This window comes from Manis javanica, chromosome 4, assembly GCF_040802235.1.
Source record: "Manis javanica isolate MJ-LG chromosome 4, MJ_LKY, whole genome shotgun sequence".
Classification (NCBI taxonomy): Eukaryota; Metazoa; Chordata; class Mammalia; order Pholidota; family Manidae; genus Manis; species Manis javanica.
This window is the reverse complement of record NC_133159.1, coordinates 16,554,374-16,579,503: the sequence shown is the minus strand read 5'-3', so window position 1 is coordinate 16,579,503 and position 25,130 is coordinate 16,554,374. Positions and strand designations below refer to the sequence as shown.

Below are 25,130 nucleotides of genomic sequence, written 5' to 3'. Positions count from 1 at the left end.
CATCCCAAATACACAGCAAGAAGGATTTCATGAACATGCAGAGTTCAGTTGCAAAATTCAACTACACAGTTATTATAAATTCTGGTGGCAATCATACATTTAAAATTTTTGTATAGAGAGATTTTTATCTTTCCCATCTCCTCCCAAATAAACAGGAATTATAAATAAGTTAGATTCTCTGTTTCTTGGCTTTGCTTTAGCTTATTTCCTGATCACAGAATGGCTTTATAAAGCTAAATTAAACTTAAAGAGGGGAAAAAAGGTTCCTATGATTTTTAGTCATCTACAAAGTAAACTTAGATAAAACACAGTTTAGTAATCCACACTGACATTATAATGGATTAAATAACTTCCATGAACCTAAAGTTAACTCATCTTGTCTCTATTTTAAAAATAATAAAACAAATGGGGTAATGACATCCACTGAATGCTTAATCCCCTTCGGTCACATTTATTCAATCTTCATGTTTTTGTTAGTGACCTAAAATCTGTTTAGAATGCCTTTTCCCTGACAACAGTAGGGACCTGAGGTAAGTAGCCCCTAAAATGGTTCCCAATATCCCAGGGATTCATGCCCTTGGGCTGACCCTCATGACGTGCTTCTAAGGAAGAGAATATGGCAAAAGTAATAGGATGTCTCTTCCAGGTCACCACGACTTCCATCTTGTCTATGTGTGCTCTCTGTCTCTGCTCTGGATGCAAGCTGCCATGTTTTGAGTGGCCCTACAGAGAGGCCCATGTGGCAAGGAACTAAATATCTCCAGCCAGCAGTCAGTGAATGAGCTTGGACGTGATCTTCTGAAGCCTGCCGACAGCCACGTGAGCGAGCTTAGAAAGAGACAGTCCCCTAACTGAGACTCGAGAAATCTGCAGCTCTGGCCAATACCTTAACTGCAGCGCTGCCAGGGACGCTGAGCCAGGGACTCAGCTAAGCATGCCTGGATTCCTGACCCCAGAAATTGTGATGTAATAAATGTTTGTTCTTTTAAACTGCTAAACTTAGAGTAACTTGTTACAAATCAATAGACCCCTAATACAGACCCCACTCATTGTTAACATGTTTCTTCTGCTTTATCTTGCCTTTCCTTTATTCCTTTTATGCATCTTAACTAATAATGCACATAGCCATCTCATGCTAGTCCAGACCAGTAGTTTTTTCACCTGAAGCTCTCTGAATAGCCCAAATCCACCTCTCTCAGTATCCAATTTGTCTAGTTATCATTTGAGCCAGTGGGGAAGAGAAGCTTTCATCAATGGTGGCATCTGATGTGCTTCTCATTATCCTCTCTGCTGTCTCCTCCTCTGCAGAACTGCTCAGCAGTGAAATTAAAACATTTGTTAACTCCCTTGCTCAGCAGTGACACCAGGGTGTGACCATCTGGGATGACAAGCTGGGGTGGGCTGATGAAAAGCCAGGATGGAGCAGTAAGCTGCTAGGACAGCCCTGCTCTCTGCTCTTTCTTCTAGAACCTAACGGGGAACTGCACCAGAGCCCATGTTTTAACTGTTACTCCATCAGCCCCTTAAGCTGCCTGGGGCTTCGCAGCGGAGGAAGCCCTTTTCCAAAATAGTGTTATCTGCCTAAACAGAAGGGTGTCACATATTGCAACAGACTGAGGTTCACTGACTGCTGTCACATAACAGAACTCAAAGAGATGGACCGAAACAGTTTTGTTCTTTAACCATACATATGGAACTCTTCTGATTCTCAGAGTTAAAGGTACTTCAAAAAAATTCGTACCAATTCATGGTCACATGTGTAATCAAAGTACTTTATGGGTGAACTACAAACCATATATTTAAAGATGGGACGGTTTCCTTTCCCACTGTTCTACAAGAAAAACCATTTACTTTTTCACTTACACTCAGCTCTTTTAATTAAATTTACTTACTTTCCCATTGCCTTCGGGTTTGTTTGGGTTCTACTATACTCATTTGCTCATGCTTCCCCGAATAACAAGGGCCAGATGATGGCAATAATGATACAGACTGCAACAGTTCAACCCTGTGCCAGAAACTGTGCCTATGTGCCATCTACTTTACTCCTCACATCAGTCCTAGGAAGCATTATTACAACTACTTCAGTGAGAGTCAGAGAGGGGAAATAACCCGCCCAGGGTTGCATGGCTAGTAAACAAAAGTCCCTGGATGAAACACTGAGCTTATCCCACCTACCTGGCACCCCTTTTACCAGCTGCAACTTTCAAATCTGGAGTGTAACCAAATCCATTTATACTGATTCTACTGGACTTATTGAATCAACATCCTTGTGAGCACTGAGTAGTATTTAGATAATCTGTACCATTCTTCCTGGTCTCAATGATTACAGACATTGGTACATAATAGGTGCTTAATAAATGTTTAACTGAATAAAATCCCTTGCCATAGAACCACAAGCCCTTCTATCTATAGCTCCATATCTTAAACTTACAATTAGCAGAAAAGAGATTTGAAAAAACAGCAACTTATTTTCATCTCTCATAGGCCTCTAAAATGAATCTTATTAAGTCTCTTCTCAAGAGAGTTACCCTACACTGTCAGGGAACACAGTCCACAAAACACAGCCTGCAAATCTCCAAAGTACTGACTCAGTTGAAAACATCAGATTCACGTAGGAGAGGAGACTTATTTGCCTTTGAAACAAAGTTGAAGTAGAAAAAAAAAATGCTGCAAGGTCTTCAGCTTTGGGAGTCTTTCTAGAACTTAAGGGGAAAAGTGGATCAAACAGGAAGGAAATCAATAGTAGAAAAAGTTACCTCCTTTTTCAAGTCAAAGATACACTTGGCTATATACACAATTAATTAAAAGCAGGGACATGGCTAGAAATAAAGAAAGACAATTAAAAGTTCTAGCGTTAAGAGCTGAGAAAAAGTAGGAGTCTGCCTTTAAATACAGGTTTTACTCAGTTCAGCCGGAAAGCCTCTTAGGTCAGCATCTGCTTGTTCTCACGGGTAGGGGATATTACACGGAGATAAAGACAGGCAGAAGACACTTTCCCCTCCCAGCACCCAGGAGGTTTCTCCTTGATCAGTTTTGGCTTTGGTTTCACACAAGCCAAGCCGCCCAGCCTCTTCTCATGCTGCCGCAATCACTGCTCAGGGAATGGCGTTGCCACCTTTCATCATTTATCTCAGGAAATAAAATAATAAGGACAGTGTTTTGGGGTGTCCTTCCTCAACTCAGCCCAGGCCAGATTCACACCCATGGCTGCCCTTCAGAAAAGTAACAGGCCAGCCCATCTCAACCAGACATCATTCACAAGCTGTAACAAGCCTCACAATTAGACATCTAAGCATAGATAATTTTTAATGTTAAGCTGTCTTTTTAATGCTATGATGATTAGCTAAATAACAACAACCAGCAACAGAAAGCATTCCAAGCTCCTTGGGAGCCAAAAATACATAAACAGAAAAACAACAAACAACAAAACCCAAACAACCTGAACAACTGTAGATGAACTGTAGAATGATGTTCCAAGTGAGCACTTCTTAAATGCTTTCCACACCGAGGCCTTTGGGTGATTTGCTGTAGTTTGGTGACTCCAAAAAATAATTACGTGTGTGGCAGGATTTCTTTGCTTTGCTGTCATGACACTTTATAAGAATAGGGATCCAATCTTTACATTTATTTTCCTAGCAACTAGCTCAATGCCTGGCACATGCAAATTGCTCAGTAAATATGCGCTGAATCAAGGAGTAAACAAGGAGTAACACTTGGGAAAAAATGAGGAGTCGGTGGCCCCTCAAAACACTGATCTGCATCAGCACAGACTGGTGACATTTGCCATAATGTACTAAGAATTTTCTAAGCCAACAAATTCTCCAGCAGTGCTTCTCAGAAATATAGCTTACAGATACTTAAACAGCAAATGGGGAATCTGCTAAAAATGTAGATTCCGAAGTTCCACAACCTAAGAATCGGACTCTCTGGAAATGAGGTGTACATCTTACATTTTAACAAAGCCGTAGAGACTGAGGGCTTTGCGTGAGACACTGTATCTATAGTTCAGGAAGGTACTCCTAAATGGGAATGTGCCTATATGAAAGATGACTTGCAAAATTAAACTTAAAGTAACAGCAAACCATCTTCTATGTCAGAGTAAATGACCATGGCACTAGGAAATTATAAGGCATTAAGTAAAAAAGGGGTTTTAAGGTCAAGTAAGTCTAAAAATACTGAGTTAGTGTATAAACAAAAACAATAGCAATTGCCACCTATTGAGCCTCCTCTGTATGCGTGGCATTTTAGTATGAGTTTTACATAAATAATCTTAATCTCACAATTGTCCTACAATGCAGGTGATGACATCCCCATTTTATAAATTAGGAAATTAAGGCCTACACAGATTAAATGATAGAGATGGATAAATTGTATATCCCACCTTGGAACACTGCTCATCAATAAAAAGGAATAAACATGCAACAATATGGATAAACCTCAAAATAATTAAGCTGAATGCAAGAAGCCAGACCAAAAAGAATATAGACTTACATGGATATGTTTTTATAATACTGTGGAAAATGCAAACTGAGATCAGTACTACATGGGGATGAGTGAGTGGAGAGGGGCAGGAGGGAAAGATTACAGAGTGGCATGAAGAAAATGTTAGGGGTGATGGATGATATGATCATTATTTTGGTTGTGGGGATGGTTTCAGGTTTCAAAACTTATCAAACTGTATACTTTAAATATGTATGGTTTGCTGTACATCAATCATACCTCAATAACACTGTCTAACAGAAAGAAAAGAGAGAGGTGCAGGGCCTGAGTACAAAGCAGGATCTCCCAACTTTGTACTTTAATTTAATCTCATGTTCTTAGAGTATTTTTTCTCTTTTTCTTTCTGCAGCTGAAAGATTTATTATGGAATATAACAGAATCCATTTTAAATACAGCTATCAAGTGATTTGTAGAGCTCTTTCTTATTCTGGACTCTAAAACCAGGGAAGAAATAACATAAGCCTATAATGATCACCAACCGTGAATCAGTTTCTTTTAAGGTACTATTAATGTTAATGCTATCAAAAGATTAGTACAAGAACTGGCAGCAGCTATAGGGTGGGGGAGAATGTTTAATGAATCCATGTACAGCAAACATTTCTTGAGGACCTGTTATGTGCCAGACACTTTCAGGTATATACCAATGTTAGAAAAACAATGCATAAGATAGTTCAAGTAAATACACAGGTGACACTAATAATTTGAGTATTGTTGATCTAAAGAAGAATGCTTCCTCTCTGTAACCAAAGTTATGTGGAGAGGAAGTCTGAAGAGAGGAAATGAAGAGGTGTGTCTGTAAGCTATCAAGGTAACAAACTAGTGACAAAAATGATGGATTGAACAGTTAAGAGAACATCCAAGTGCAAAAATATAAAACCATAATGTCCTTCAGCATAATCAGCTCAAAGAGCACCAAGGATTTCCAACTTGAAAACTCCCCGAGAGTCTTCAGGGTTAGCCGCCTTGTAAACATCTTCTCTCTCAGGAAAACAATTTATAGCCACCTGCCAATTAATCATGGTTAAAACAAATACTTGACCTTGAGTTTTTTTTTAAGTAACTTTCTATGAATCAGGGAAATATTTAAATAGTAAAAAAGCATTTATTGCTTGGATAACATTAACTAAGAGATTCTAAATTGCCTACGGCAACATGGGAGTCATCCCCACTCTGGCCCCATCAGATGAGCAATCCTGCAGGGACGGTGCCCTCTTACCCCCTCAGTCCCTCCCAGAACAGGAAGCACAGGGACAAGGTGGAGTCAATCCCTCAGGGTCAAGGTGTGAGCCACCAGGTAATAAGACAGCCCGCTGTTGGTAATGCAACTCCCTGATGCACTGAATAAAGAAAAGGTCAGCTAAGAAATAGAGCATGATAACCATATGGCAGTTTTCTGTCAGGCAATTCCTAAACATTTATACATACACACTGGGAGGCAGTATAACTCAGTATGTAACAGAAAGCTCTACAGTCAGAATGTTAGGTTTGAATTCTTGCTCAGAGTCTCACAAGCTCTGTGACCTTGGCCAAGTTACATCACCTCTTTGAGACAGTTTTCTCATCCATAAAACGGTGATAAAAAAGAGTAACATAGTATCTGCCTTAATAATCTTTGTGAGGACTAAATAACATGTACCAAGTATAAGTATTCAATAAATGTTCACCATTATTGGTTTATGTCTGAAAATGACCATTGTATTCCTAAACATTGGATGAGATTTACTATATAAGTTTATAGTAAATCCTTTTTGTATTATGTTTTGAGTATTTGCTATTTTTTGTTTTTATTACTCAATCTCTGATGTGGAGTTAAGCATGACTACCTTCTGCCTCGTTTTACCCTTCAGTAATCAGGCGGGAATGGTGCAATCATTATGATCCTGGATCAGAACCAGTTGTAAGCTGGGGTTCACCTGGCGATCAAAACATAGCTTCTTTTTGAAAATATCTTTCCTAGTACTTATGCGAGATTTCCCTTTAAGGAATAAATGTAAAAAATACATATATTTAAGTTTGAAATAATTGAGACCTTGGGGAATTTTGCATTTTCATATTTTTGCCCAATATGGGAAGCTGATCTGGTATCCTGAGAATACTAAACTAGCAAACAAATAAAACAGGACCTACCTCCTTCTGTGCACCTTTAATTTCTGAACATTCTTCTAGTCTTTTTAAGACATCCTGGGAAATCAAGAGTGCATCTGAGAAGATATTTTCATTTTCTAGAAGAAAACTTAGCTGGTACTGTTGCCTCTCATACTCTGAATGTAAAACAAAACAAAACAAAAAAAATGTGATTCATTACTCAAAATGATTTTTTAAAGTTTAAGTTGTCTGAGAACCTTTCCATCATCCACTGTGTTTGTAACTGACATCTTGCACATCATTATGAGTAACAGAGGACAGTGTCTCTGAGCAGCTTCCTCCTCTGTGCCATCCTCATCCTGGTCAAAACAGTAAGTATCAAACATAGCACCCTGTTACTTCAAAACTACTTTTCTGCTCTGTATTTCACCTTCAGACTTGCAACATTCAAAAACACAGACACTTTTAAAAGAAGCCCCAGAGGAGTGCTGCATTGGATTTTGTGTGGGATTGGCCTAGATTTTGTTTCTTTGTCCAATGGTGGTCTTTGGTAAATTTATCAATGAAACAAAAAAATACATGAAAATTACTGAATCTAGTAATTGACAACAGAAGAACAGTTTACTAAACAACTACTGAGTGCGTATTACCTGGTTCTGTGCTTGCCTCCTTGGCCTCACTGAAGGTTTGTGCAACAGGGGAGGGGGAATCAACTTCAGCTGCACGAGGTATCTCCACTGGATCTGCGTTCCCGTGCACCTCCCGGGCAGTGGAAGGGTCCACACTCATGTCTTGTGCTACCTGATGGACTGCTTCCTCAGTCTCAGCTTTCACAGGGACCCCTGGAGGGGTGGAGCCCTCTGGGGAAGAATGAGGCTCTCCAGCACCCTCAGAGGAAAGGATTTCCTCTTCAGGCTTCTCTGATTCCTTCCTGAATGACTCTGAGGATGGTATGGAGATATCCCTCACCACCTGACTCTGAACAGAGCAGTTTACGAGGTTGGTCAGAAGATTTTTACAACTAACGGCCACATCAAACATCTGTAGGCTGTCGGCTAAAGAGATGATCTTGGAGAAGTTGTGCTTGCCCACAGGTAGTCTGCCAGTGTACATGATTTCTAACAAGAGGGCAAATTCCTCAGGGCTCACCACAGATGCATCAATGGAGATGGTGTCTGTGTTGTCCAGCAGGGTTTTGAATAGGAGGCTGGCAGCAGCCAGGACAAGCTTGTGGGCCCTGAAGTAAATGGTACCAATGGAAATGGTGCAGTCACAGAACTGCTGCTCCTTGCACAGAGTGTAGAGCTGCTGCAGCAGCTGCCGGCTATAGTTGGGCAGCTCCATCGCCCTGATCAGCACTGCCCTGAGGACTTCTCTTTCTCTTTCCTTCCAGAACCCACTTTGTGAGAATCAGCACAAGATCCTAGAGAAACCAAAAAAGACCATGTTAATACTTCACAGACACACAAGGAAACACCTTTAATGAAATACAGAAACAAACAAAAAGGCAGTTCACTCGTTCTCTCAGTAAATGTTGGTCAGTAGGGAGCGGCACTGTGCCAGGTATACTAAATCAGTAACAATGATAATAATTGTCATGTGTTTAACTATGTGAATGGGATTATGCTTAGTGCTTCATCTAGATGGTCTCATTTGATCCTCACAGTGACTCAGGGAAAAGATACTCTATCTTCCCCATTTCACAGATGAGACTGAAGCTACGAGCGATGGAGAGAACCAGCCTAAAGATAAATAGCCATCAGATGGCATGCCCGTATCACTGATTTCAAAGCTGTAAGTCACCACAGTGTTGTATGTGTTCCCGTTCCCAGTGAGTTCTCAGCCAACTGAATGAGACAGATACATACACAGAGATTTGTAATACAATGTCCTCACCTCATTCGACCTATCTGCAGCATTGGATACCAGCCACCATTCCCTTCCTCTTAAAATGCATTTTCCCCTCTTCCTGCTTTTTTTTTCCTCCTACTACCTCATTGGCCATGCTTTCTCAGTTTCCTTTACTGGGACCTCTGCATCACGTTGGCCTATAAAGCTTGGAATGCTCCAGGACTCAGTCATCTCACTTCTTATCTTCTCTCTCATCTGATTCCATACCTTGGAAATGCCAGTCAACCCCAACAGCTTTCAGATTTACAACTCCAGCTCAAAACCTCTCTGAACTCAAGATGCACATCTCCAACTACCTACTCGACATCCCCAATTAGAGGCCTGATAGATTTCCTAAATTTATATTCAAAACTCTCCTGCCATCCTGCCACTTCACAGCAATTCCACCCTTTCAGATGTTCAGCCCAAAAACCTAGAAGACATCCTTGACTCCTGTTTTTTTTTTCTCATACCACTTATCCAACCCTTTATAAATCCTGTAGGCTCTACCTTCAAAATATATCCAAAATCCAATTACTTATTACCACTTCCACAGATTCTACTCTGGTCAAGCCACCATCACCTTTATCTGGATTCCTGCAACAATCTCCTAACTGGTCTCCATGCCTCCACCTCTTCCCAGCACTACCCATACCCCACCTTACTAACTTGCCAATAGTCTTTTTAGCACACAGCCAGACTTTGTCACCTCTTTGTACTAAATCCTCTGTGGCTTCTGGTCTCAAAGTAAAAGCCAAAGTTCTTAGCCTGGCCTACAGTCTCCTCATAATCCGGCTATCACTAGCTCACGAACCTCTTCTCACACTCTGACCCTCACCCACTCTGCTCCAGGCACACTGCCTGCCTTGCTGATTGTGGAACACACTAAGCATGCTCATCCTCAACACTTTTTCACATATGTGTATGGCAGGGTCTCACTTCCATCAGGACTCTGTTCAAAGGCCACATGATCAGTGAGGCCTTCTCTATGTTCTTTTATTTTTATTTAATTATTTTATTTTTTTTATTATTTTGGTATCACTAATATACAACTACAAGAGCAACATTATGGTTACCAGACTCCCCCCATTATCAAGTCCCCCCCACATAGCCCATTACAGTCACTGTCCATCAGCGTAATAAGATGCTATAGAATCACTACTTGTCTTCTCTGTATATACTGCCTTCCCCATAATACCCCCCTACATTATGTGTGCTAATCGTAATGCCCCTTTTTCCCCTTATCCATCCCTTCCCACCCATCCTCCCCAGTCCCTTTCCCTTTGGTAACTATTAGTCCATTCTTGGGTTCTGTGAGTCTGCTGCTGTTTTGTTCCTTCAGTTTTTTCTTTGTTCTTATACTCCACAGATGAGTGAAAACCTTTGATACTTGTCTTTCTCCACCTGGCTTATTTCACTGAGCATAATACCCTCTAGCTCCATCCATGTGGTTGCAAATGGTAGGATGTTTTCTTCTTATGGCTGAATAATATTCCATTGTGTATATGTACCACCTCTTCTTTATCCATTCATCTACTGATGGACACTTAGGTTGCTTCCCTTTCTTGGCTATTGTAAATAGTGCTGTGATAAACATAGGGGTGCATATGTCTTTTTGAAACTGGGCTCCTGCATTCTTAGGGTAAATTCCTAGGAGTGGAATTCCTGGGTCAAATTGTATTTCTATTTTTAGTTTTTTGAGGAACCTCCATACTGCTTTCCACAATGGTTGAACGAACTTACATTCCCACCATCAGTGTAGGAGAGTTCCCCTTTCTCCACAACCTCGCCAACATTTGTTGTTGTTTGTCTTTTAGATGGTGGCCATCCTAACTGGTGTGAGGTAATATCTCATTGTGGTTTAATTTGCATTTGTCTGATTATTAGTGACATTGAGCATCTTTTCATGTGCCTGTTGGCCATCTGAATTTCTTATTTGGAGAAGTGTCTGTTCAGATCCTCTGCCCATTTTTTAATTGGCTTATTTGGGTTTTTTTTGTTGAGGTGCATGAGCTCTTTATATATTTTGGATGTCAACCCTTTATCAGACATGTCATTTATGAATATATTCTCCCATACTGTAGGATGCCTTTTTGTTCTACTGATGGTATCCTTTGCTGTACAGAAGCTTTTCAGCCTGATATAGTCCCACTTGTTCAGTTTTGCTTTTGTTTCCTTTGCCCAGGGAGATATGTTTATGAAGAAGTTGCTAATGCTTATGTATAAGAGAGTTTTGCCTATGTTTTCTTCTAAGAGTTTTATGGTTTCATGACTTATATTGAGGTCTTTGATCCATTTCAAGCTTACTTTTCTGTATGGAGCTAGGCAGTAATACAGTTTCATTCTCTTACATGCAAGTCTCCAGTTTTGCCAACACCAGCTGCTGAAGAGGCTGTCATTTCCACATTGTATATCCATGGCTCGCTCCTTTATCACACATTAATTGACCATATATGCTTGGGTTAATATCTGCACTCTTCATTCTGTTCCACTGGTCTATGGGTCTGTTCTTGTGCCAGTACCAAATTGCCTTGATTACTGTGGCTTTGGAGTAGAGCTTGAAGTTGGGAAGTGAGATCCCCCCTGCTTCTTTCTTCCTTCTCAGGATTGCTTTGGCTATTCAGGGTATTTGTGGTTCCATATGAATTTTAGAACTATTTGTTCCAGTTCGTTGAAGAATGCTGTTGGTATTTTGATAGCATTGCATTGAATCTGTAGATTGCTTTACGCAGGCTGGCCATTTTGACAATATTAATTCTGCCTATCCAAGAGCATGGGATGAATTTCCATTTGTTAGTGTCCTCTTTAATTTCTCTTAAGAGTGTCTTGTAGTTTTCAGGCTATTGGTCTTTTACTTCCTTGGTTAGGTTTATTCCTAGGTATTTTATTCTTTTTGATGCAATCATGAATGGAATTGTTTTCCTGATTTCTCCTTCTGCTAGTTCATCATTAGTGTATAGGAATGCCAAGGATTTCTGCATATTTTTGTATCCTGCAACTTAGCTGAATTCAAATATTAGATCTAGTAGTTTTGGAGTGGATTCTTTAGGGTTTTTTATGTACAATATCATGTCATCTGCAAACAGGGACACTTTAACTTCCTCCTTGCCAATCTGGATGCCTTTTATTTCTTTGCTGTCTGATTGCCGCGGCTTGGACCTCCAGTACTACATTGAATAGAAGTGGGGAGAATGGGCATCCTTGTCTTGTTCTTGATTTTAAAGAAAAAGCTTTCAGCTTCTCACTGTTAAGTATAATGTTGGTGGTGGGTTTGTCATATATGGCCTTTATTATGTTGAGAAGTTGCCCTCTATACCCATTTGGCTGAGAGTTTTTATCATGAATGGATGTTGAATTTTGTCAAATGCTTTTTCAGCATCTATGGAGATGGCCATGTGGTTTTTGTCCTTCTTTTTGTTGATGTGGTGGATGTTGTTGATGGATTTTCAAACGTTGTACCATCCTTGCATCCCTGGAATAAATCCTACTTGATCATGATGGTGATCTTCTTCATGTATTTTTGAATTCAGTTTGCTAATATTTTGTTGAGTATTTTTGCATCTATGTTCTTCAGGGATATTGGTCCGTAGTTTTCTCTTTTTGTGGTGTCTTTGATATTAGAGTGATGCTATCCTCATAGAATGAGTTTGGAAGTATTCTCTTCTCTTCTACTCTTTGGAAAACTGTAAGGAGGATGGGTATTAGTTCTTCACTAAATGTTTGATAAAATTCAACGGTGAAGCCATCTTGTCCAGGGGTTTTGTTCTTAGGTAGTTTTTTGATTACCAATTCAATTTCATTGCTGGTAATTCGGCGGTTCAGATTTTCTGTTTCTTTCTGGGTCAGCCTTGGAAGGTTGTATTTTTTCTAGAAAGTTGTCCACTGCTTCTATGTTATCCAGTTTGTTACCATATAATTTCTCATAGTATTCTCTAATAATTCTTTGTATTTCTGGGGTGTTCATAGTGAGTTTTCCTTTCTCATTTCTGGTTCTGTTTATGTGTGTAGACTCTTTTTTTCTTGCTAAGTCTGGCTAGGGGTTTACCTATTTCGTTAATTTTCTCAAAGAACCAGCTCTTGCTTTCATTGATTCTTTCTATTGCATTATTTTTCTCGATTTTATTTATTTATGCTCTAATCTTTATTATGTCACTCCTTCTACTGACTTTGGGCCTTATTTGTTCTTCTTTTTCTAGTTTCATTAATTGTGAGTTTAGACTGCTTATATGGGATTGTTGTTCTTTCCTGAGGTAGGCCTGTATTGCAATATACTTTCCTCTTAGCACGGCCTTCGCTGCATCCCACAGATTTTGCGGTGTTGAATTATTGTTATCATTTGTCTCCATATATTGCTTGATCCCTGTTTTATCTGGTCATTGATCCATTGGTTACTTAGGAGTATGTTTTGAAGGCTCCATGTGTTTGTGGGATTTTTCATTTTCTTTGTGTAATTTATTTCTAGTTTCATACCTTTGTGGTCTGAGAAACTGCTTGGTACAATTTCAATCTTTTGAATTTACCGAGGCTCTTTTTGTGGCCTAGTATATGATCTATTCTTCAAAATGTTCCATGTGTACTTGAAAAGAATGTGTATCCTGCTGCTTTTGGGTGCAGAGTTCTGTAGATATCTGCTAGGTCCATCTGTTCTAATGTGTTGTTCAGTGCCTCTGTCTCCTTACTTATTTTCTGTCTGGTTGATCTGTCCTTTGGAGTGATTGGAGTGTTGAAGTCTCCTAGAATGAATGCATTACATTCTATTTCCCCTTTTAATCCTGTTACTATTTGTTCACATATGTAGGTGCTCCTGTATTTTGTGCATAGATATTTATAATGGTTATATCTTCTTGTTGGATTGACCCCTTAATCATTATGTAATGCCCTTCTTTGTCTCTTGTGACTTTCTTTCTTTTGAAGTCTATTTTGTCTGATACAGGTGCTGCAACTCCTGCTTTTTTCTCTTCCATCCCTTCACTTTTAGTCTGTGTATGTCTTTGGGTTTAAAGTGAGTCTCTTGTAGGCAGCATATAGATGGGTCCTGTATTTTTATCCATTCAGTGACTCTATGTTTTTTGATTGGTGCATTCAGAACATTTACATTTAGGGTGATTATCGATAGTTATGTTCTTATTACCATTGCAGGCTTTAGATTCATGGTTACAAGAGGTTCAAGGTTAACTTCCTTACTATCTAAGAGTCTAACTTAACTCACTTAATATGCTATTACACATTCTAAAGGTCCTTTTTTTCTCCGCCTTTTTATTCCTCCTCCATTCTTTATATATTAGGTATCATATTCTGTACTCTTTCCCTATCCCTTGATTTGACTTTGGGGATAGTTGGTTTAATTTTGCTTTTGGTTAGTAATTAACTGTTTTACTTTCTTTACTGTGGTTTTATTACCTCTGCTGACAGCTATTAAACCTTAAGAACACTTCCATCTATAGAAGTCCCTCCAAAATACACTGTAGAGACAGTTTGTGGGAAGTAAATTCTCTCAGCTTTTGCTTATTGGGAACTGTTTAATCCCTACTACAAGTTTAAATGATAATCTTACCAAATAAAGTATTCTTGGTTTGAGGCCCTTCTGCTTCATTGCATTAAATACATCATGCCACTCCCTTCTGGCCTGTAAGGTTTCTGCTTGCTGAGAAGTCTGATGATAGCCTGATGGGTTTTCCTCTGTATGTGATCTTATTTCTCTCTCTGGCTGCTTTTAATAGTTTGTCCCTATCCTTGATCTTTGCCATTTTAATTACTATATGTCTTGGTGTTGTCTTCCTTGGGTCCCTTGTGTTGGGAGATCTGAGCACCTCCATGGCCTGAGAGACTATCTCCTTCTCCAGCTTGGGTAAGTTTTCAGCAACTACCTCCTCAAAGACACTTTCTACCCCTTTTTCTCTCTCTTGTTCTTCTGGTACCCTTATAATGCGAATATTGTTCCATTTGGATTGTTCACACAGTTCTCTCAATATTCTTTCGTTCTTAGAGATCCTTTTTTCTCTCTGTGCCTCAGCTTCTTTGTATTCCTCTTCTCTAATTTGTTTCATTCATCATCTCCTCCACCCCATCTAATCTGATTTTAATACCCTCCAATGTGCTCTTCAATGATTGGATCTCTGACCGGAATTCATTCCTGAGTTCCTAAATATTTTTCTGTACCTCCATGAGCATGTTAATGATTTTCATTTTGAAATCCCTTTCAGGAAGATTCATGAGGTCGATTTTATTTGAATCTTTCTCAGGTGTTGTATTCATAATTTTCCTTTGAACCAGGTTCCTTTGGCATTTCATATCTGTATATGGCGCCCTCTAGTGCCCATAAGCAATGTCAGGGGTCACAGGGGAGCGGCATTGGTGCCTGGGGGGAGGAGAGAGCTATTTCCTGCTTCCTGGCTGCTATGCCTGCCTCCACCGCCAGAACCAGTGGGCAGAGCACACAGGTATAAGCCTCTATACTTTGCGTTTGTAGTTGCTGTAGACGGTGCTTCCCTCTGGCTGGCCTAAGGCCAGGGTAGGGTTTGCTGGTTTGCGAGCAAGGTGGAGCTGGCCAGGAGAAAGATGCAGTAGGCTGCATATCATGCAGGGGGTCCTTGGAGCTGTGTAGCCAGCCAAGGAGCTGGAGGGCCTGAAGATTATGAAAGTTCCCAACCTGCTGGGCAGAGTGCACCTGGACAATTTTGTCTACCTGTCCTTTCTCCTGAGCAGTAAGCTCTGTGCAATTCTTGACCCTTTAGCAGCCCTCTTGCTGTTAGGAAGTCTCTCAGACTGCCCACCTTTCTTTTGTCCCAGAGCAGCTGGATATAGATCTGTGCTTTCACAAGCGGCTGGATACTCAGTCTCTCCAGGTATTCTGCCTTTCTTAGCTTTCCAACCCCCTAATCATGAGAGTACCATGAAAGCACCATGAAATGTAGGTTTGTGCTCCCAGAGCAGATCTCTGGAGTTAGGTATTCAGCAGTTCCAGGCAGGGGCTTGGGTCCCACCATGCCACGGCTTTGGTACATTACCCTGTTCTGTGAGGTTTATTCTTTTCTCTAGGTATATGCAGTTTGATACAGTCCTCTTTCCTGTTGCTCTTTCAGGATTAGTTGTATTAACTATATTTTCATATTATATGTGGTTGTAGGAGAAAGCCTCTGTCTCACCTCTCACGCTGCCATCTTTAATCCTATCTGGGCCTAACACAAAAATTAGTTCTTTCCAAATGACTGGAAGGAAATGTAATGATGGAGATTTGCACCTAGAAACCCAGTTTGAGGAACAGGGTGTCCAGAAGTTAGAGTAAGGTTTTCCAGAAGAGCTAACAGCTGACCTGGCTGAATAAATGAGAGGGCACTGATGAGGTGGAAAGAGTGGAAGAAAAGAGTTATCCCAGGAAAGGAAGGCTGCATGAGGCACACAGATAAGAAAACATCAGATAGGGGAGGCAGGGGTTTAGGAGGGGGGTTATAAGCAGTTCAGTGATACTGGAACATAAAGTGGGGGGCAGGGAGTATTGGAGATGAATCTGGAGAGACAAACAGGGGTTCTGGCCACAGAGAGATAGAGAGAGGCCATGCTTAGGAGCCTGGATTTATTCTAAAGACAATGAGGAGCCACTGGAGAGTCTCAAGGGCTTTAAGCAGGAAAATCACATGGTCAGATTTACATTTTAAATATATAATCTAAGTGACATTTATACAGAATTTGAGGCAGATAATGATAGAAACAGAGTGTATTATTGCAGATATTTGGGAGGAAAATCAAGGAGGGCTTCAATGAGGAGAAATGGTAATAGAACAGAGAGGAAGAGATAACCAAAAATATTTAAAAACTGTAACCATCATGATTTAGAGTCTGAATGGATGTGAGAGAAGAGAGAGAGACAACTCTGGTTCTTGGTTTGGTGAGTGGGGGTAGATAAAGAGATGATCCAGATAATACAAGAAATAGATAGCTTAGGTAAGGAGATACCTAGTTCAGTTCTGGGTTTGAGAATCTTATAAGTCACTTGTAGAAAGAAAAAATACACTAAGAAGAGGGCAGAATATGTCAAAATAACACTGGCTACGTTTGTAAGCAAGATTATGGGCGATCCCCTTTCCACTCCACCACTATTTCTTTATTTTCCCACATTTGAAATCAACAGTTACCAACAGAAATAAAAATATTTCCAAGTTCTGATTCTTGGTCTGGCATGTAAGGAGCTCAGAAGTCACCATTCTATCATAACAACAAGTAAAAAGCTGAACGGAAAAATCAACAACTCTTTTATGATCCATCAGAGAAGTGACATCATAGGGTAAAACTGCTGCCCCCAAAATTGGAGAAATAGACGGGCAGACACAGAGAAGCACAACTTCTCAGAGCAGAAACACACCAAGGGAAACCTCCATGGGAACCAGCAACAGAGCAGGACAACTAAACTGAAACTGATGAATTACTGGAGGCTCTGGGTAGACAAGTCTGAAAATTAAAAACCAGCACCAGAGCAGGACAACTAAACTGAAACTGATGAATTACTAGAGGCTCTGGGTGGACAAGTCTGAGAATTAAAAACTCCAGAGGGATCAAGTCATAATTTTTTTAGTTTTCCCCTCTGGGAGCTCTACCGGGTTCTCACAGTGAACAATGAATATGGAAAAAAATTCCCTCCTGCATCTGGCAATGAGAAGAGGTCAATAATCATTTTGAAATATACCAGAGCATTCTGTTCTTCTTAACAAGGCCCAACCTCAGGAAAAACTATTTTACCAGGGTCTAACCTAACTGGGGTAAAGAGAATGCCCAATTTCAACCCACTATATAGCTATTCTATACCATCTAAGGTAGAGGGCGGGCACTGAAAAGCACTGGTAGAATTCACAGTCCTAGAGCGCAGGCTCACCAAAAGCCTGAGAACTAACCATAGTTCTATAAAACACTTCCTCCCCCCATACCTTACTACCCCTTCACTATAGGCCTATCTACGATAGTACCTTTCACACAGTACTTTATGTCAAGACCAAAAACAGTTTGAAGAGACTGAGCAAGCATCAGAACCACAGTCAGGTATGTCAGGAATTCTCAGACCGGAAATGTTTTAAAAACATGATTAATATGCTAAGGGCTTTAATGGTAAATGTAGACAACATGCAAGAACAGACGGACAATGTAAGCAGAGGGTGGAAATTCTAAGAAAGAGTGAAAAAGAAATGCTAGAGGTCAAAAACATTAACAGAAATGAAGAATGCCTTGGTTGTGCTAATTAGTAGACTGAAAACAGCTGAAGAAGGAATCTCTGAGCTTGAGAGTAAAATAGAAACTTACAAAATGAAAAGTGAAAAGACTGAAAACACAGAACAGAATATCTAAGAACTGTAAGACAACTACAAAAGGTGAAACATTCACGTAATGAGAATATCTGATAGAGATGAAAGGAAGAGAAGCATTATTTGAGCCAATTAATTTTGAGAAATGCCCCAAATTCATGTCAGACACCAAGTGACAGGTCTAGGAAGCTTAGAGAAGACTAAGCAGGATAAATGCCAAATAAAACACTTGGGCATATTCAAAGCTAAAAAAATTTTTGAAAAAAGTCAGCAGAGATTCTACAGCATCTTACTATGCTGATGGACAGTGACTGTAATGGGGTTTGTGGGGGGGGACTTGGTGATAGGGGGAGTCTAGTAAACATAATGTTCCTCATGTAATTGTAGATTAATGATACCAAAAAAAAAAAAGTCAGCCAATAAAATGCCTTACCTATAGAGAAAGGTAAGAATTACATCTGATTTGTCCTCAGAAACCATGCAAGCAAGAAGAAAGTGGAGGAAAATATTTGAAGTGAGAGACAATAGAAACCTACCAAACCTAGAATTCTGTACCTTTTAAAATTGTCCCTCAAAAGTGAAGGAGAAATGAATACTTTCTCAGACAAGCAAAACTGAGAGACTTGGTTACCAGTAAACCTGACTTGCAAGAAACGTTAAAGAAGTTCTTCAGAAAGGAGAATGATAAAGTACAGAAATCTGGAGCTATATAAAGAAATAAAGAGCTTTGGAGAATAAACAGGGAAAGGTACAATAAAAATTTTTCTTCATTCGTAATTGATATAACAGATAACCATTTGTTCAAAATAGTAACAGCAACAAAGTATTTGGTATGTATGCTTAAGTTTATACAAATGTGTAGGTGAAATGAGTGACAGCAGTGACACAAGGGATGGGAGGGAAAAATTAGGTTCATTTTGTTACCATAAGGGATTTGCACTACCTGCAAATAGTATAGTGTCATTTGATCAGAGAAGACAAGCAGTGACTCTATAGCATCTTATTACGCTGATGGACAGTGACTGTAATGGGGTATGTGGTGGGGACTTGATAATGGGGGGAATCTAGTAACCACAATGTTGCCCATGTGATTTTATATTAGTGATACCAAAACAAAAAAAAATGTAAGCTATATTATACTTTAAGCAAACAACTGTTTGAGTGCAAATGTTAATTAACACAACTGGAGATGTGGTTTAAATGTCATAACTATTCTATTGACATGTTAACTTATATTCACCAAAAAGAAAATAAGAACAAGAAAAGCAAGAAAAAAAGTATAGTGCCATTTGAAAGTGGACTTTGATTACTTGTAAATGTTTATTGTGAACTACAGAACCACTTAAAAAGTTGTAAGTATAACTGATATCCTAATAAGAAAGGAGTGAAAACTGAATCATGTCAAATACTCATTAAAACCACAAAAGAATGAAAAAGTATGGAAGACAAAAACAGAAACAAAAAACAAGGGCAAAGTGTAGGCAACATTAACAAATACAGTAGCTATTATTCCACTTATCTCAATAATAACATCAAATATCAATGGTCTAAATATGCCAATTAAAAGACAGATTGTTAGAGTAGATCAAATAACAGGGTCCAACTCTGTTGTCTATAAGACATAACTTTACCTATGAAGACACAGATAGACAAAAGTAAATGCATGGAGAAAGATATACCAGGCTAACACTAATCAAAAGAAAGCCAGGGTAGCTCTGTTAATTGCAGACAAAGCAGACTTGCAAGTAATGAAGATTATCAGGGATGAAGAGGGGCATTACATAATGAAAAAGGGGTCAACACCTCAAGAAGACATAATAATTCTCAATGTTTATGTGCCTAACAACAGAGCATGAAAATATGTAAGACAAACTGAAAGAAACTGCAAAGAGAAACAGATGAACCAAGAAACAACTGTTACAGGTGGAGACTTCAAACATCCCTATGTCAGAAATGGACAGATTCATCAGGCAGAAAAATCAGTAAGGACACAGTTGAAGTCAACAGCACCATCAATCAACTGGACATAACAGGCATCTATATAGACTACTTCATCCAACAGTAGCTCACACATTCTTCTCAGGTCACATGGAACATTCACCAAGACTGACCACATTCTGAGTCGCAAAACAGCCTCAACAAATTGAAAAGAATCGAAATCATACAATCTCTGCTCTCAGACCACAGTGGAATTAAACTAGAAATCAATGGCAAAAAGACAGGTGGAAAATACCAAAATATTTGGAGATTAAATAACACACTTCTAAATAAAACACAGGTCAAGGAAGAAATCTCGAGAGGGATTTAAAAATACTCAAAACTAAAGTAAAATGTAAATACAACTTACCAAAATGTGTGGGATGCAGCAAAAACAGTGCTTACAGGGACATTTACAGTATTAAATACATATATTAGAAAAGAACAAAGTTCTAAAACTAATAATTTAAGCCTCTACCTTGGGATACTAGAAGAAGATGAAGAACTAATCAAATTAAGCAGTAGAAAAAAATAATTAGAGGAGAAATAAATGAAACTGCAAAGAGTAAATCAACAGACAAAAATCAACAAAACTGAAAGTAGTCTCTTTGAATAGATCAATAAAACTGATAAGCCTCCAGCCAGGCTAAGAAAAAAGAAAGGACACAAATTTCTAATATCAGAAATTAAAGAGGGGACATCAGCACAAATGTCATTACAATAAAAGGATAATAAAGAAATATTATGAACAACTTTATGCCCACAAATCTGATAAATATGATGAAATGGATCAATTCCTTCAAAGACACAATCTGCCAAAACTCACACAAGAAATAGACAATATGAATAGGCCTATATCTATCAAAGATACTGACTCAATTAATAACTTCCCAACACTCTAAGTACCAAGCACAGATGGGTTCACTGGTGAATTCTACCCAACATTTGAGGAGGAAATTTTACCAAGAATCTACAGTCTCTTCCAGGACATAGAAGCAAAGGAAATACTTCTTAATTCATTCTATAAGCCCAGCATTACAGTAATACCAAAACCAGACAAACACATTACAAGAGAACTACAGAACTCTCATGAACATTGATACAGAAGTCCTTAAAAAAATATTAGCAAATTAAATTCAACAATACATAAAAAAATTATATACCATGATGAAGCAGAATTTATTTCAGTATGTAGAGCTGGTTCAATATTTGAAAATCAATAATGTAATGCATCACATAAACAGGCTAAAGAAAACAAAACCACATGAGTATCAATAGATGTAGGAAAGGTACTTAACAAAATCCAGTATCCATTCATGATAAAAAAACTCTCAGTAGACTAAAAATAGAAGAGTTCCTCAATGTGATGATGAACATCTACAAAAAACCAACAGCTAACACTATAGTTAATAGTGAAAAATATAAAGCATTCTTTCTAAGATCAGGAACAAGCCAAGGATATCCCCTCTCACATCTTCTTTACAACATTGTACTGAAGTGTTAGTTAATTAAAAAGACGAGGAAACAAAAGACACACAGATTGGGAAGAAAGGAATAAAACAATTTTTGTTGACAGATGATATGATAGTTTGTGTTGAAAATCCAAAATCAACAACAAAAGAACCTCCTAAGTTATTACAGCAATGTTGCAGAACACGAGGTAAATATACAAAAGTTAATCACTCTCCTATATATCAGCAATGAACAAGTGGAAATTAAAACGTTACCATTTAATTAGCACCCCCAAAAATGAAATACTTTGGGATAAGCTTAGCAAAAAATGTACAAGATGTATATGAGGAAACCCACAAAACTCTGAGGAGTGATAACAAAGGAAGATTAAGTAAATAGAGAAATATTCTCCATTCATGGATAGGAAGACTCAGTACTGTTAAGATTTCAGGTCTTCTCAACTTGATCTATAGAGTCAACACAATCCTGATAAAAATCTCAGCAAGACTTTTTGTGGACATTGACAAACTGATTCTAAAGTTTATATGAAGAGGCAAAAGACCTAGATTAGCCAACTAAATATTGAAGGAGAAGAACAAAGTTGGAGGACTGACACTACTCAACTTAAAGACCTGTTACAAAGCTACAGTAACCAATAAAGTATATTGGTGAAATAGATAAATAAACCCACAAAAATAGAGTCACCTGATCTTTGACAAGGGAGCAAAGACAATACAATGGAGCAAAGAGTACTTCCAACAAATGCTGCTGGCACAACTGTATATCCACACGTAAAAAAATAAATCTAGACACAGAGCTCAGAGCCTTTACAAATTTAACTGAAAATGGATCACAGACCTAAATGTAAAACAAAAATCTATAAAGCTCCTTGCAAATAACATAAGAGAAAACCTAGATAAACTTGGGTATGAGTTTTTAGATACAACACCAAAGGCATAATCCCTGAAAGAAATAACTGAGGAGATGGACTTCATTAAAAAAGAAAAAACAAAACAAAACAACCCTTATGCTGTGAAAGATGATACAAAGGATTTGAGAAGACAAACCACAGACTAGGAGAAAATATTTGCAAAAGACACATATATTAAAGAACTATTATCTAAAATATACAAAAAATTTAAAACTCAGCAAGAAAACAACCAACCTGATTTAAAAATGAGCCAAAGACCTTAACAGACATCTCACCAAAGAGATACACATAGCAAGTAAGCATATGAAAATATGCCCAACATCATATGTTATAAGGGAATTGCAAACTAAAGCAACCTATCAGAATGGCCAAAATCCACAACACCAACACCAAACGTAGTGAGGAAGCACTGCAACAGGAACTCCTATGCACTGCTGGTGAGAATGCAAAACGGTACATGGTACAGCCACTCTTGGAGGACAGATCAGCAGTTTCTTATAAATAACTGTACCCTTATCACAAAATCCAACAATTGTGCTCCTCAGTATTTACCCAAATGAACTGAAAACTTATGTCCACATAAAAACACACACATAGCTATTTGAGTGGCTCTATTTTTAACTTTCAAAACTTGGAACAATCAAAATGTCTTTCAGTAGGTAAATGGATACACGGTGGCACATCCAGACAACAGAATATAAGGAATTAGCTACCAAAGACATAAGCTATCAAGCCATGTGAAGACATGGTGTAAACTTAAATACATATTACTAAGTGAAGAAGCCAATATGAAAAGGGTACATATGAATCCAACTACATGAAATTCTGGAAGGGGCCAACCAATGCAGCCAGTCAAAAGATGAGTGGTCGCCAATGGCTAGGAGGAGGGGGGAGTGACAGGCAAAGGAAGCACAGAAGGTTTTTAGGGCACTGAAACTATTCTGTATGATAAAACAAGGGTGGGTGCTTGTATTATACATTTGTCAACACTCACAGAATGTAAATACCAAAAGTGAACCCTAATAAAAACTATGGACTCTGGGTGATAATGATATATCAACACAGGTTCACTTATAGTGACAATTCAGTATTGTTTTGGCTTGTGGGATAGTGGGGGAGGTTGTATGGGGACAGGGTTATACAGGAACTCTCTATTATCAATTTTGCTGTGAACCTAGAACTGCTCTAAAAATAAAGTTCATTTATGTAAAAAAAAAAAAATTCCTAAAATGAATGTAAAGTTTCAGTTCTATTCACCCCAAATGCTATCTATACCATGATATCTAACACTATGGGGCATTCATGAATTCATATAATTTTTTTAGTTTACTCAAAGAATATCTTTGAGTACATCTAGCCCTACTATTTGAGTACAGTTTGTTTTAATAACTGTATTATAAAAATGCATGCTTTTCAAAACAGATAAAGAAACTGTAGCCTAGGAGCTAGCTGACTTGTTGCAATAGCAGTAGCAACTGGAGCAGGACTGAAAGCTGTACCTCCTGATATTTGTGGAAAGCAGAAAGAAAGAAAAAATCCTTTAACTTTAAAACAGGCAAAAGTAGGAGGTAGCTTTAGAAAAAAGATAATTCTGAAAATATGTAAATTAACATCTGAGAAAAAATGAAAACAAGAATTCAACTTACAAATAACACAAAGTATAAACTACTAACCAGGCATTGATGTGGTTTTTCTAAAGAACAAATTCGATCAACAAAATATGCTATTTTTCCTAAGATATAGGCCTTATAATATATTACAGTAAATCAAAATACTTATCTGGACATACATTAGATATTTTTAAACCTCCTTAGTAGTAAGAAACAAGTGATTGTGATTATATTTTCAGGACAAACTAAAACTTACTTAAAATGTTTTTCAGTCAGTTTTCTGGAAAGAGTACCCACAATCTTTCATCAAATTAAAAAATAAGGTTCCTACATCAAGCTAGAAAGCTTCTGCACAGCAAAGGACACCATCAGCAGAACAAAAAGGTATCCTACAGTATGGGAGAATATATTTGTAAATGACATATCCAACAAGGGGTTAACATCCAAAATATATAAAAACTCACATGCCTCAACAACCAAACAGCAAATAACCCGATTAAAAAATGGGCAGAGGAAATGAACAGACAATTCTCCAAAGAAGAAATACAGATGGTCAAGAGGCACATGAAAAGATGCTTCACATCACTAATTATCAGGGAAATACAAATTAAAACCACAACGAGATATCACCTCATACCAGTTAGGATGACCAGCATTGAAAAGACAAGGAACAACAAATGCTGGTGAGGATGCAGGGAAGGGGGAACCCTCTTACACTGCTGGTGGGAATGTAAACTAGTTCAACCATTGTGGAAAGCAGTATGGGGGTTTCTCAAAAAACTAAAAAATAGTTACCATTCGACACAGGAATTCCACTCCTACGAATTTACCCAAAGGATACAAATTCTCGGATTCAAAGACATATGCATCCCTATGTTTATTGCAGCACTATTTACAATAGCCAAGATATGGAAGCAACCTAAGTGTCCATCAGTAGATGAATGGATAAAGAAGAGGTGGTACATATACACAATGGAATACTATTCAGCCATAAGAAAGAAACAAATGCTACCATTTGCAACAACATGGATGGAGCTAGAGGGTATTATGCTCAGTGAAATAAGCCAGGCAGAGAAAGACAAGTACCAAATGATTTCCCTCATTTGTAGAGTGTAACAACGAAGCAAAACTGAAGGAACAAAACAGCAGCAGACTCAGAGAACCCAAGAAGGGACTAACAGTTACCAAAGTGGAGGGGTAGAGGAGGGCGGGTGGGGAGGGAGGGAGAAGTGGATTGAGGGGTATTATGATTGGCACACATGGTGTGTGGGGGGATCATGGGGAAGACAGTGTAGCACAGAGAAGACAAGTAGTGCCTCTGTGGCATCTTACTACAATGATGGGCAGTGACTGCAATGGGGTGTTGGGGGTACTCAATAATATGGGTGAATGTAG

The 25,130-nt window shown here is 38.6% G+C and overlaps 1 protein-coding gene across 5 annotated transcripts in view; it reads right to left on the bottom strand.

Moving 5' to 3' along the window:
- ZBTB40 (zinc finger and BTB domain containing 40) overlaps nucleotides 1-25,130 on the bottom strand; it is a 104,256-nt gene that overhangs the window by 40,454 nt on the left and 38,672 nt on the right. For all 5 annotated transcript variants that reach the window (XR_012130052.1, XR_012130050.1, XR_012130051.1 and 2 more), the window contains exons 2-3: nucleotides 7,236-8,008; nucleotides 6,628-6,761 (exon numbers count right to left, since the gene is read on the bottom strand). Coding sequence is in view for 2 of the 5 variants with exons in the window: in XM_073233375.1 (XP_073089476.1) it covers nucleotides 6,628-6,761; nucleotides 7,236-7,929 (828 nt within the window). In the remaining 3 variants the exon portion in view is untranslated. The remainder of the gene's footprint in view (nucleotides 1-6,627; nucleotides 6,762-7,235; nucleotides 8,009-25,130) is intronic.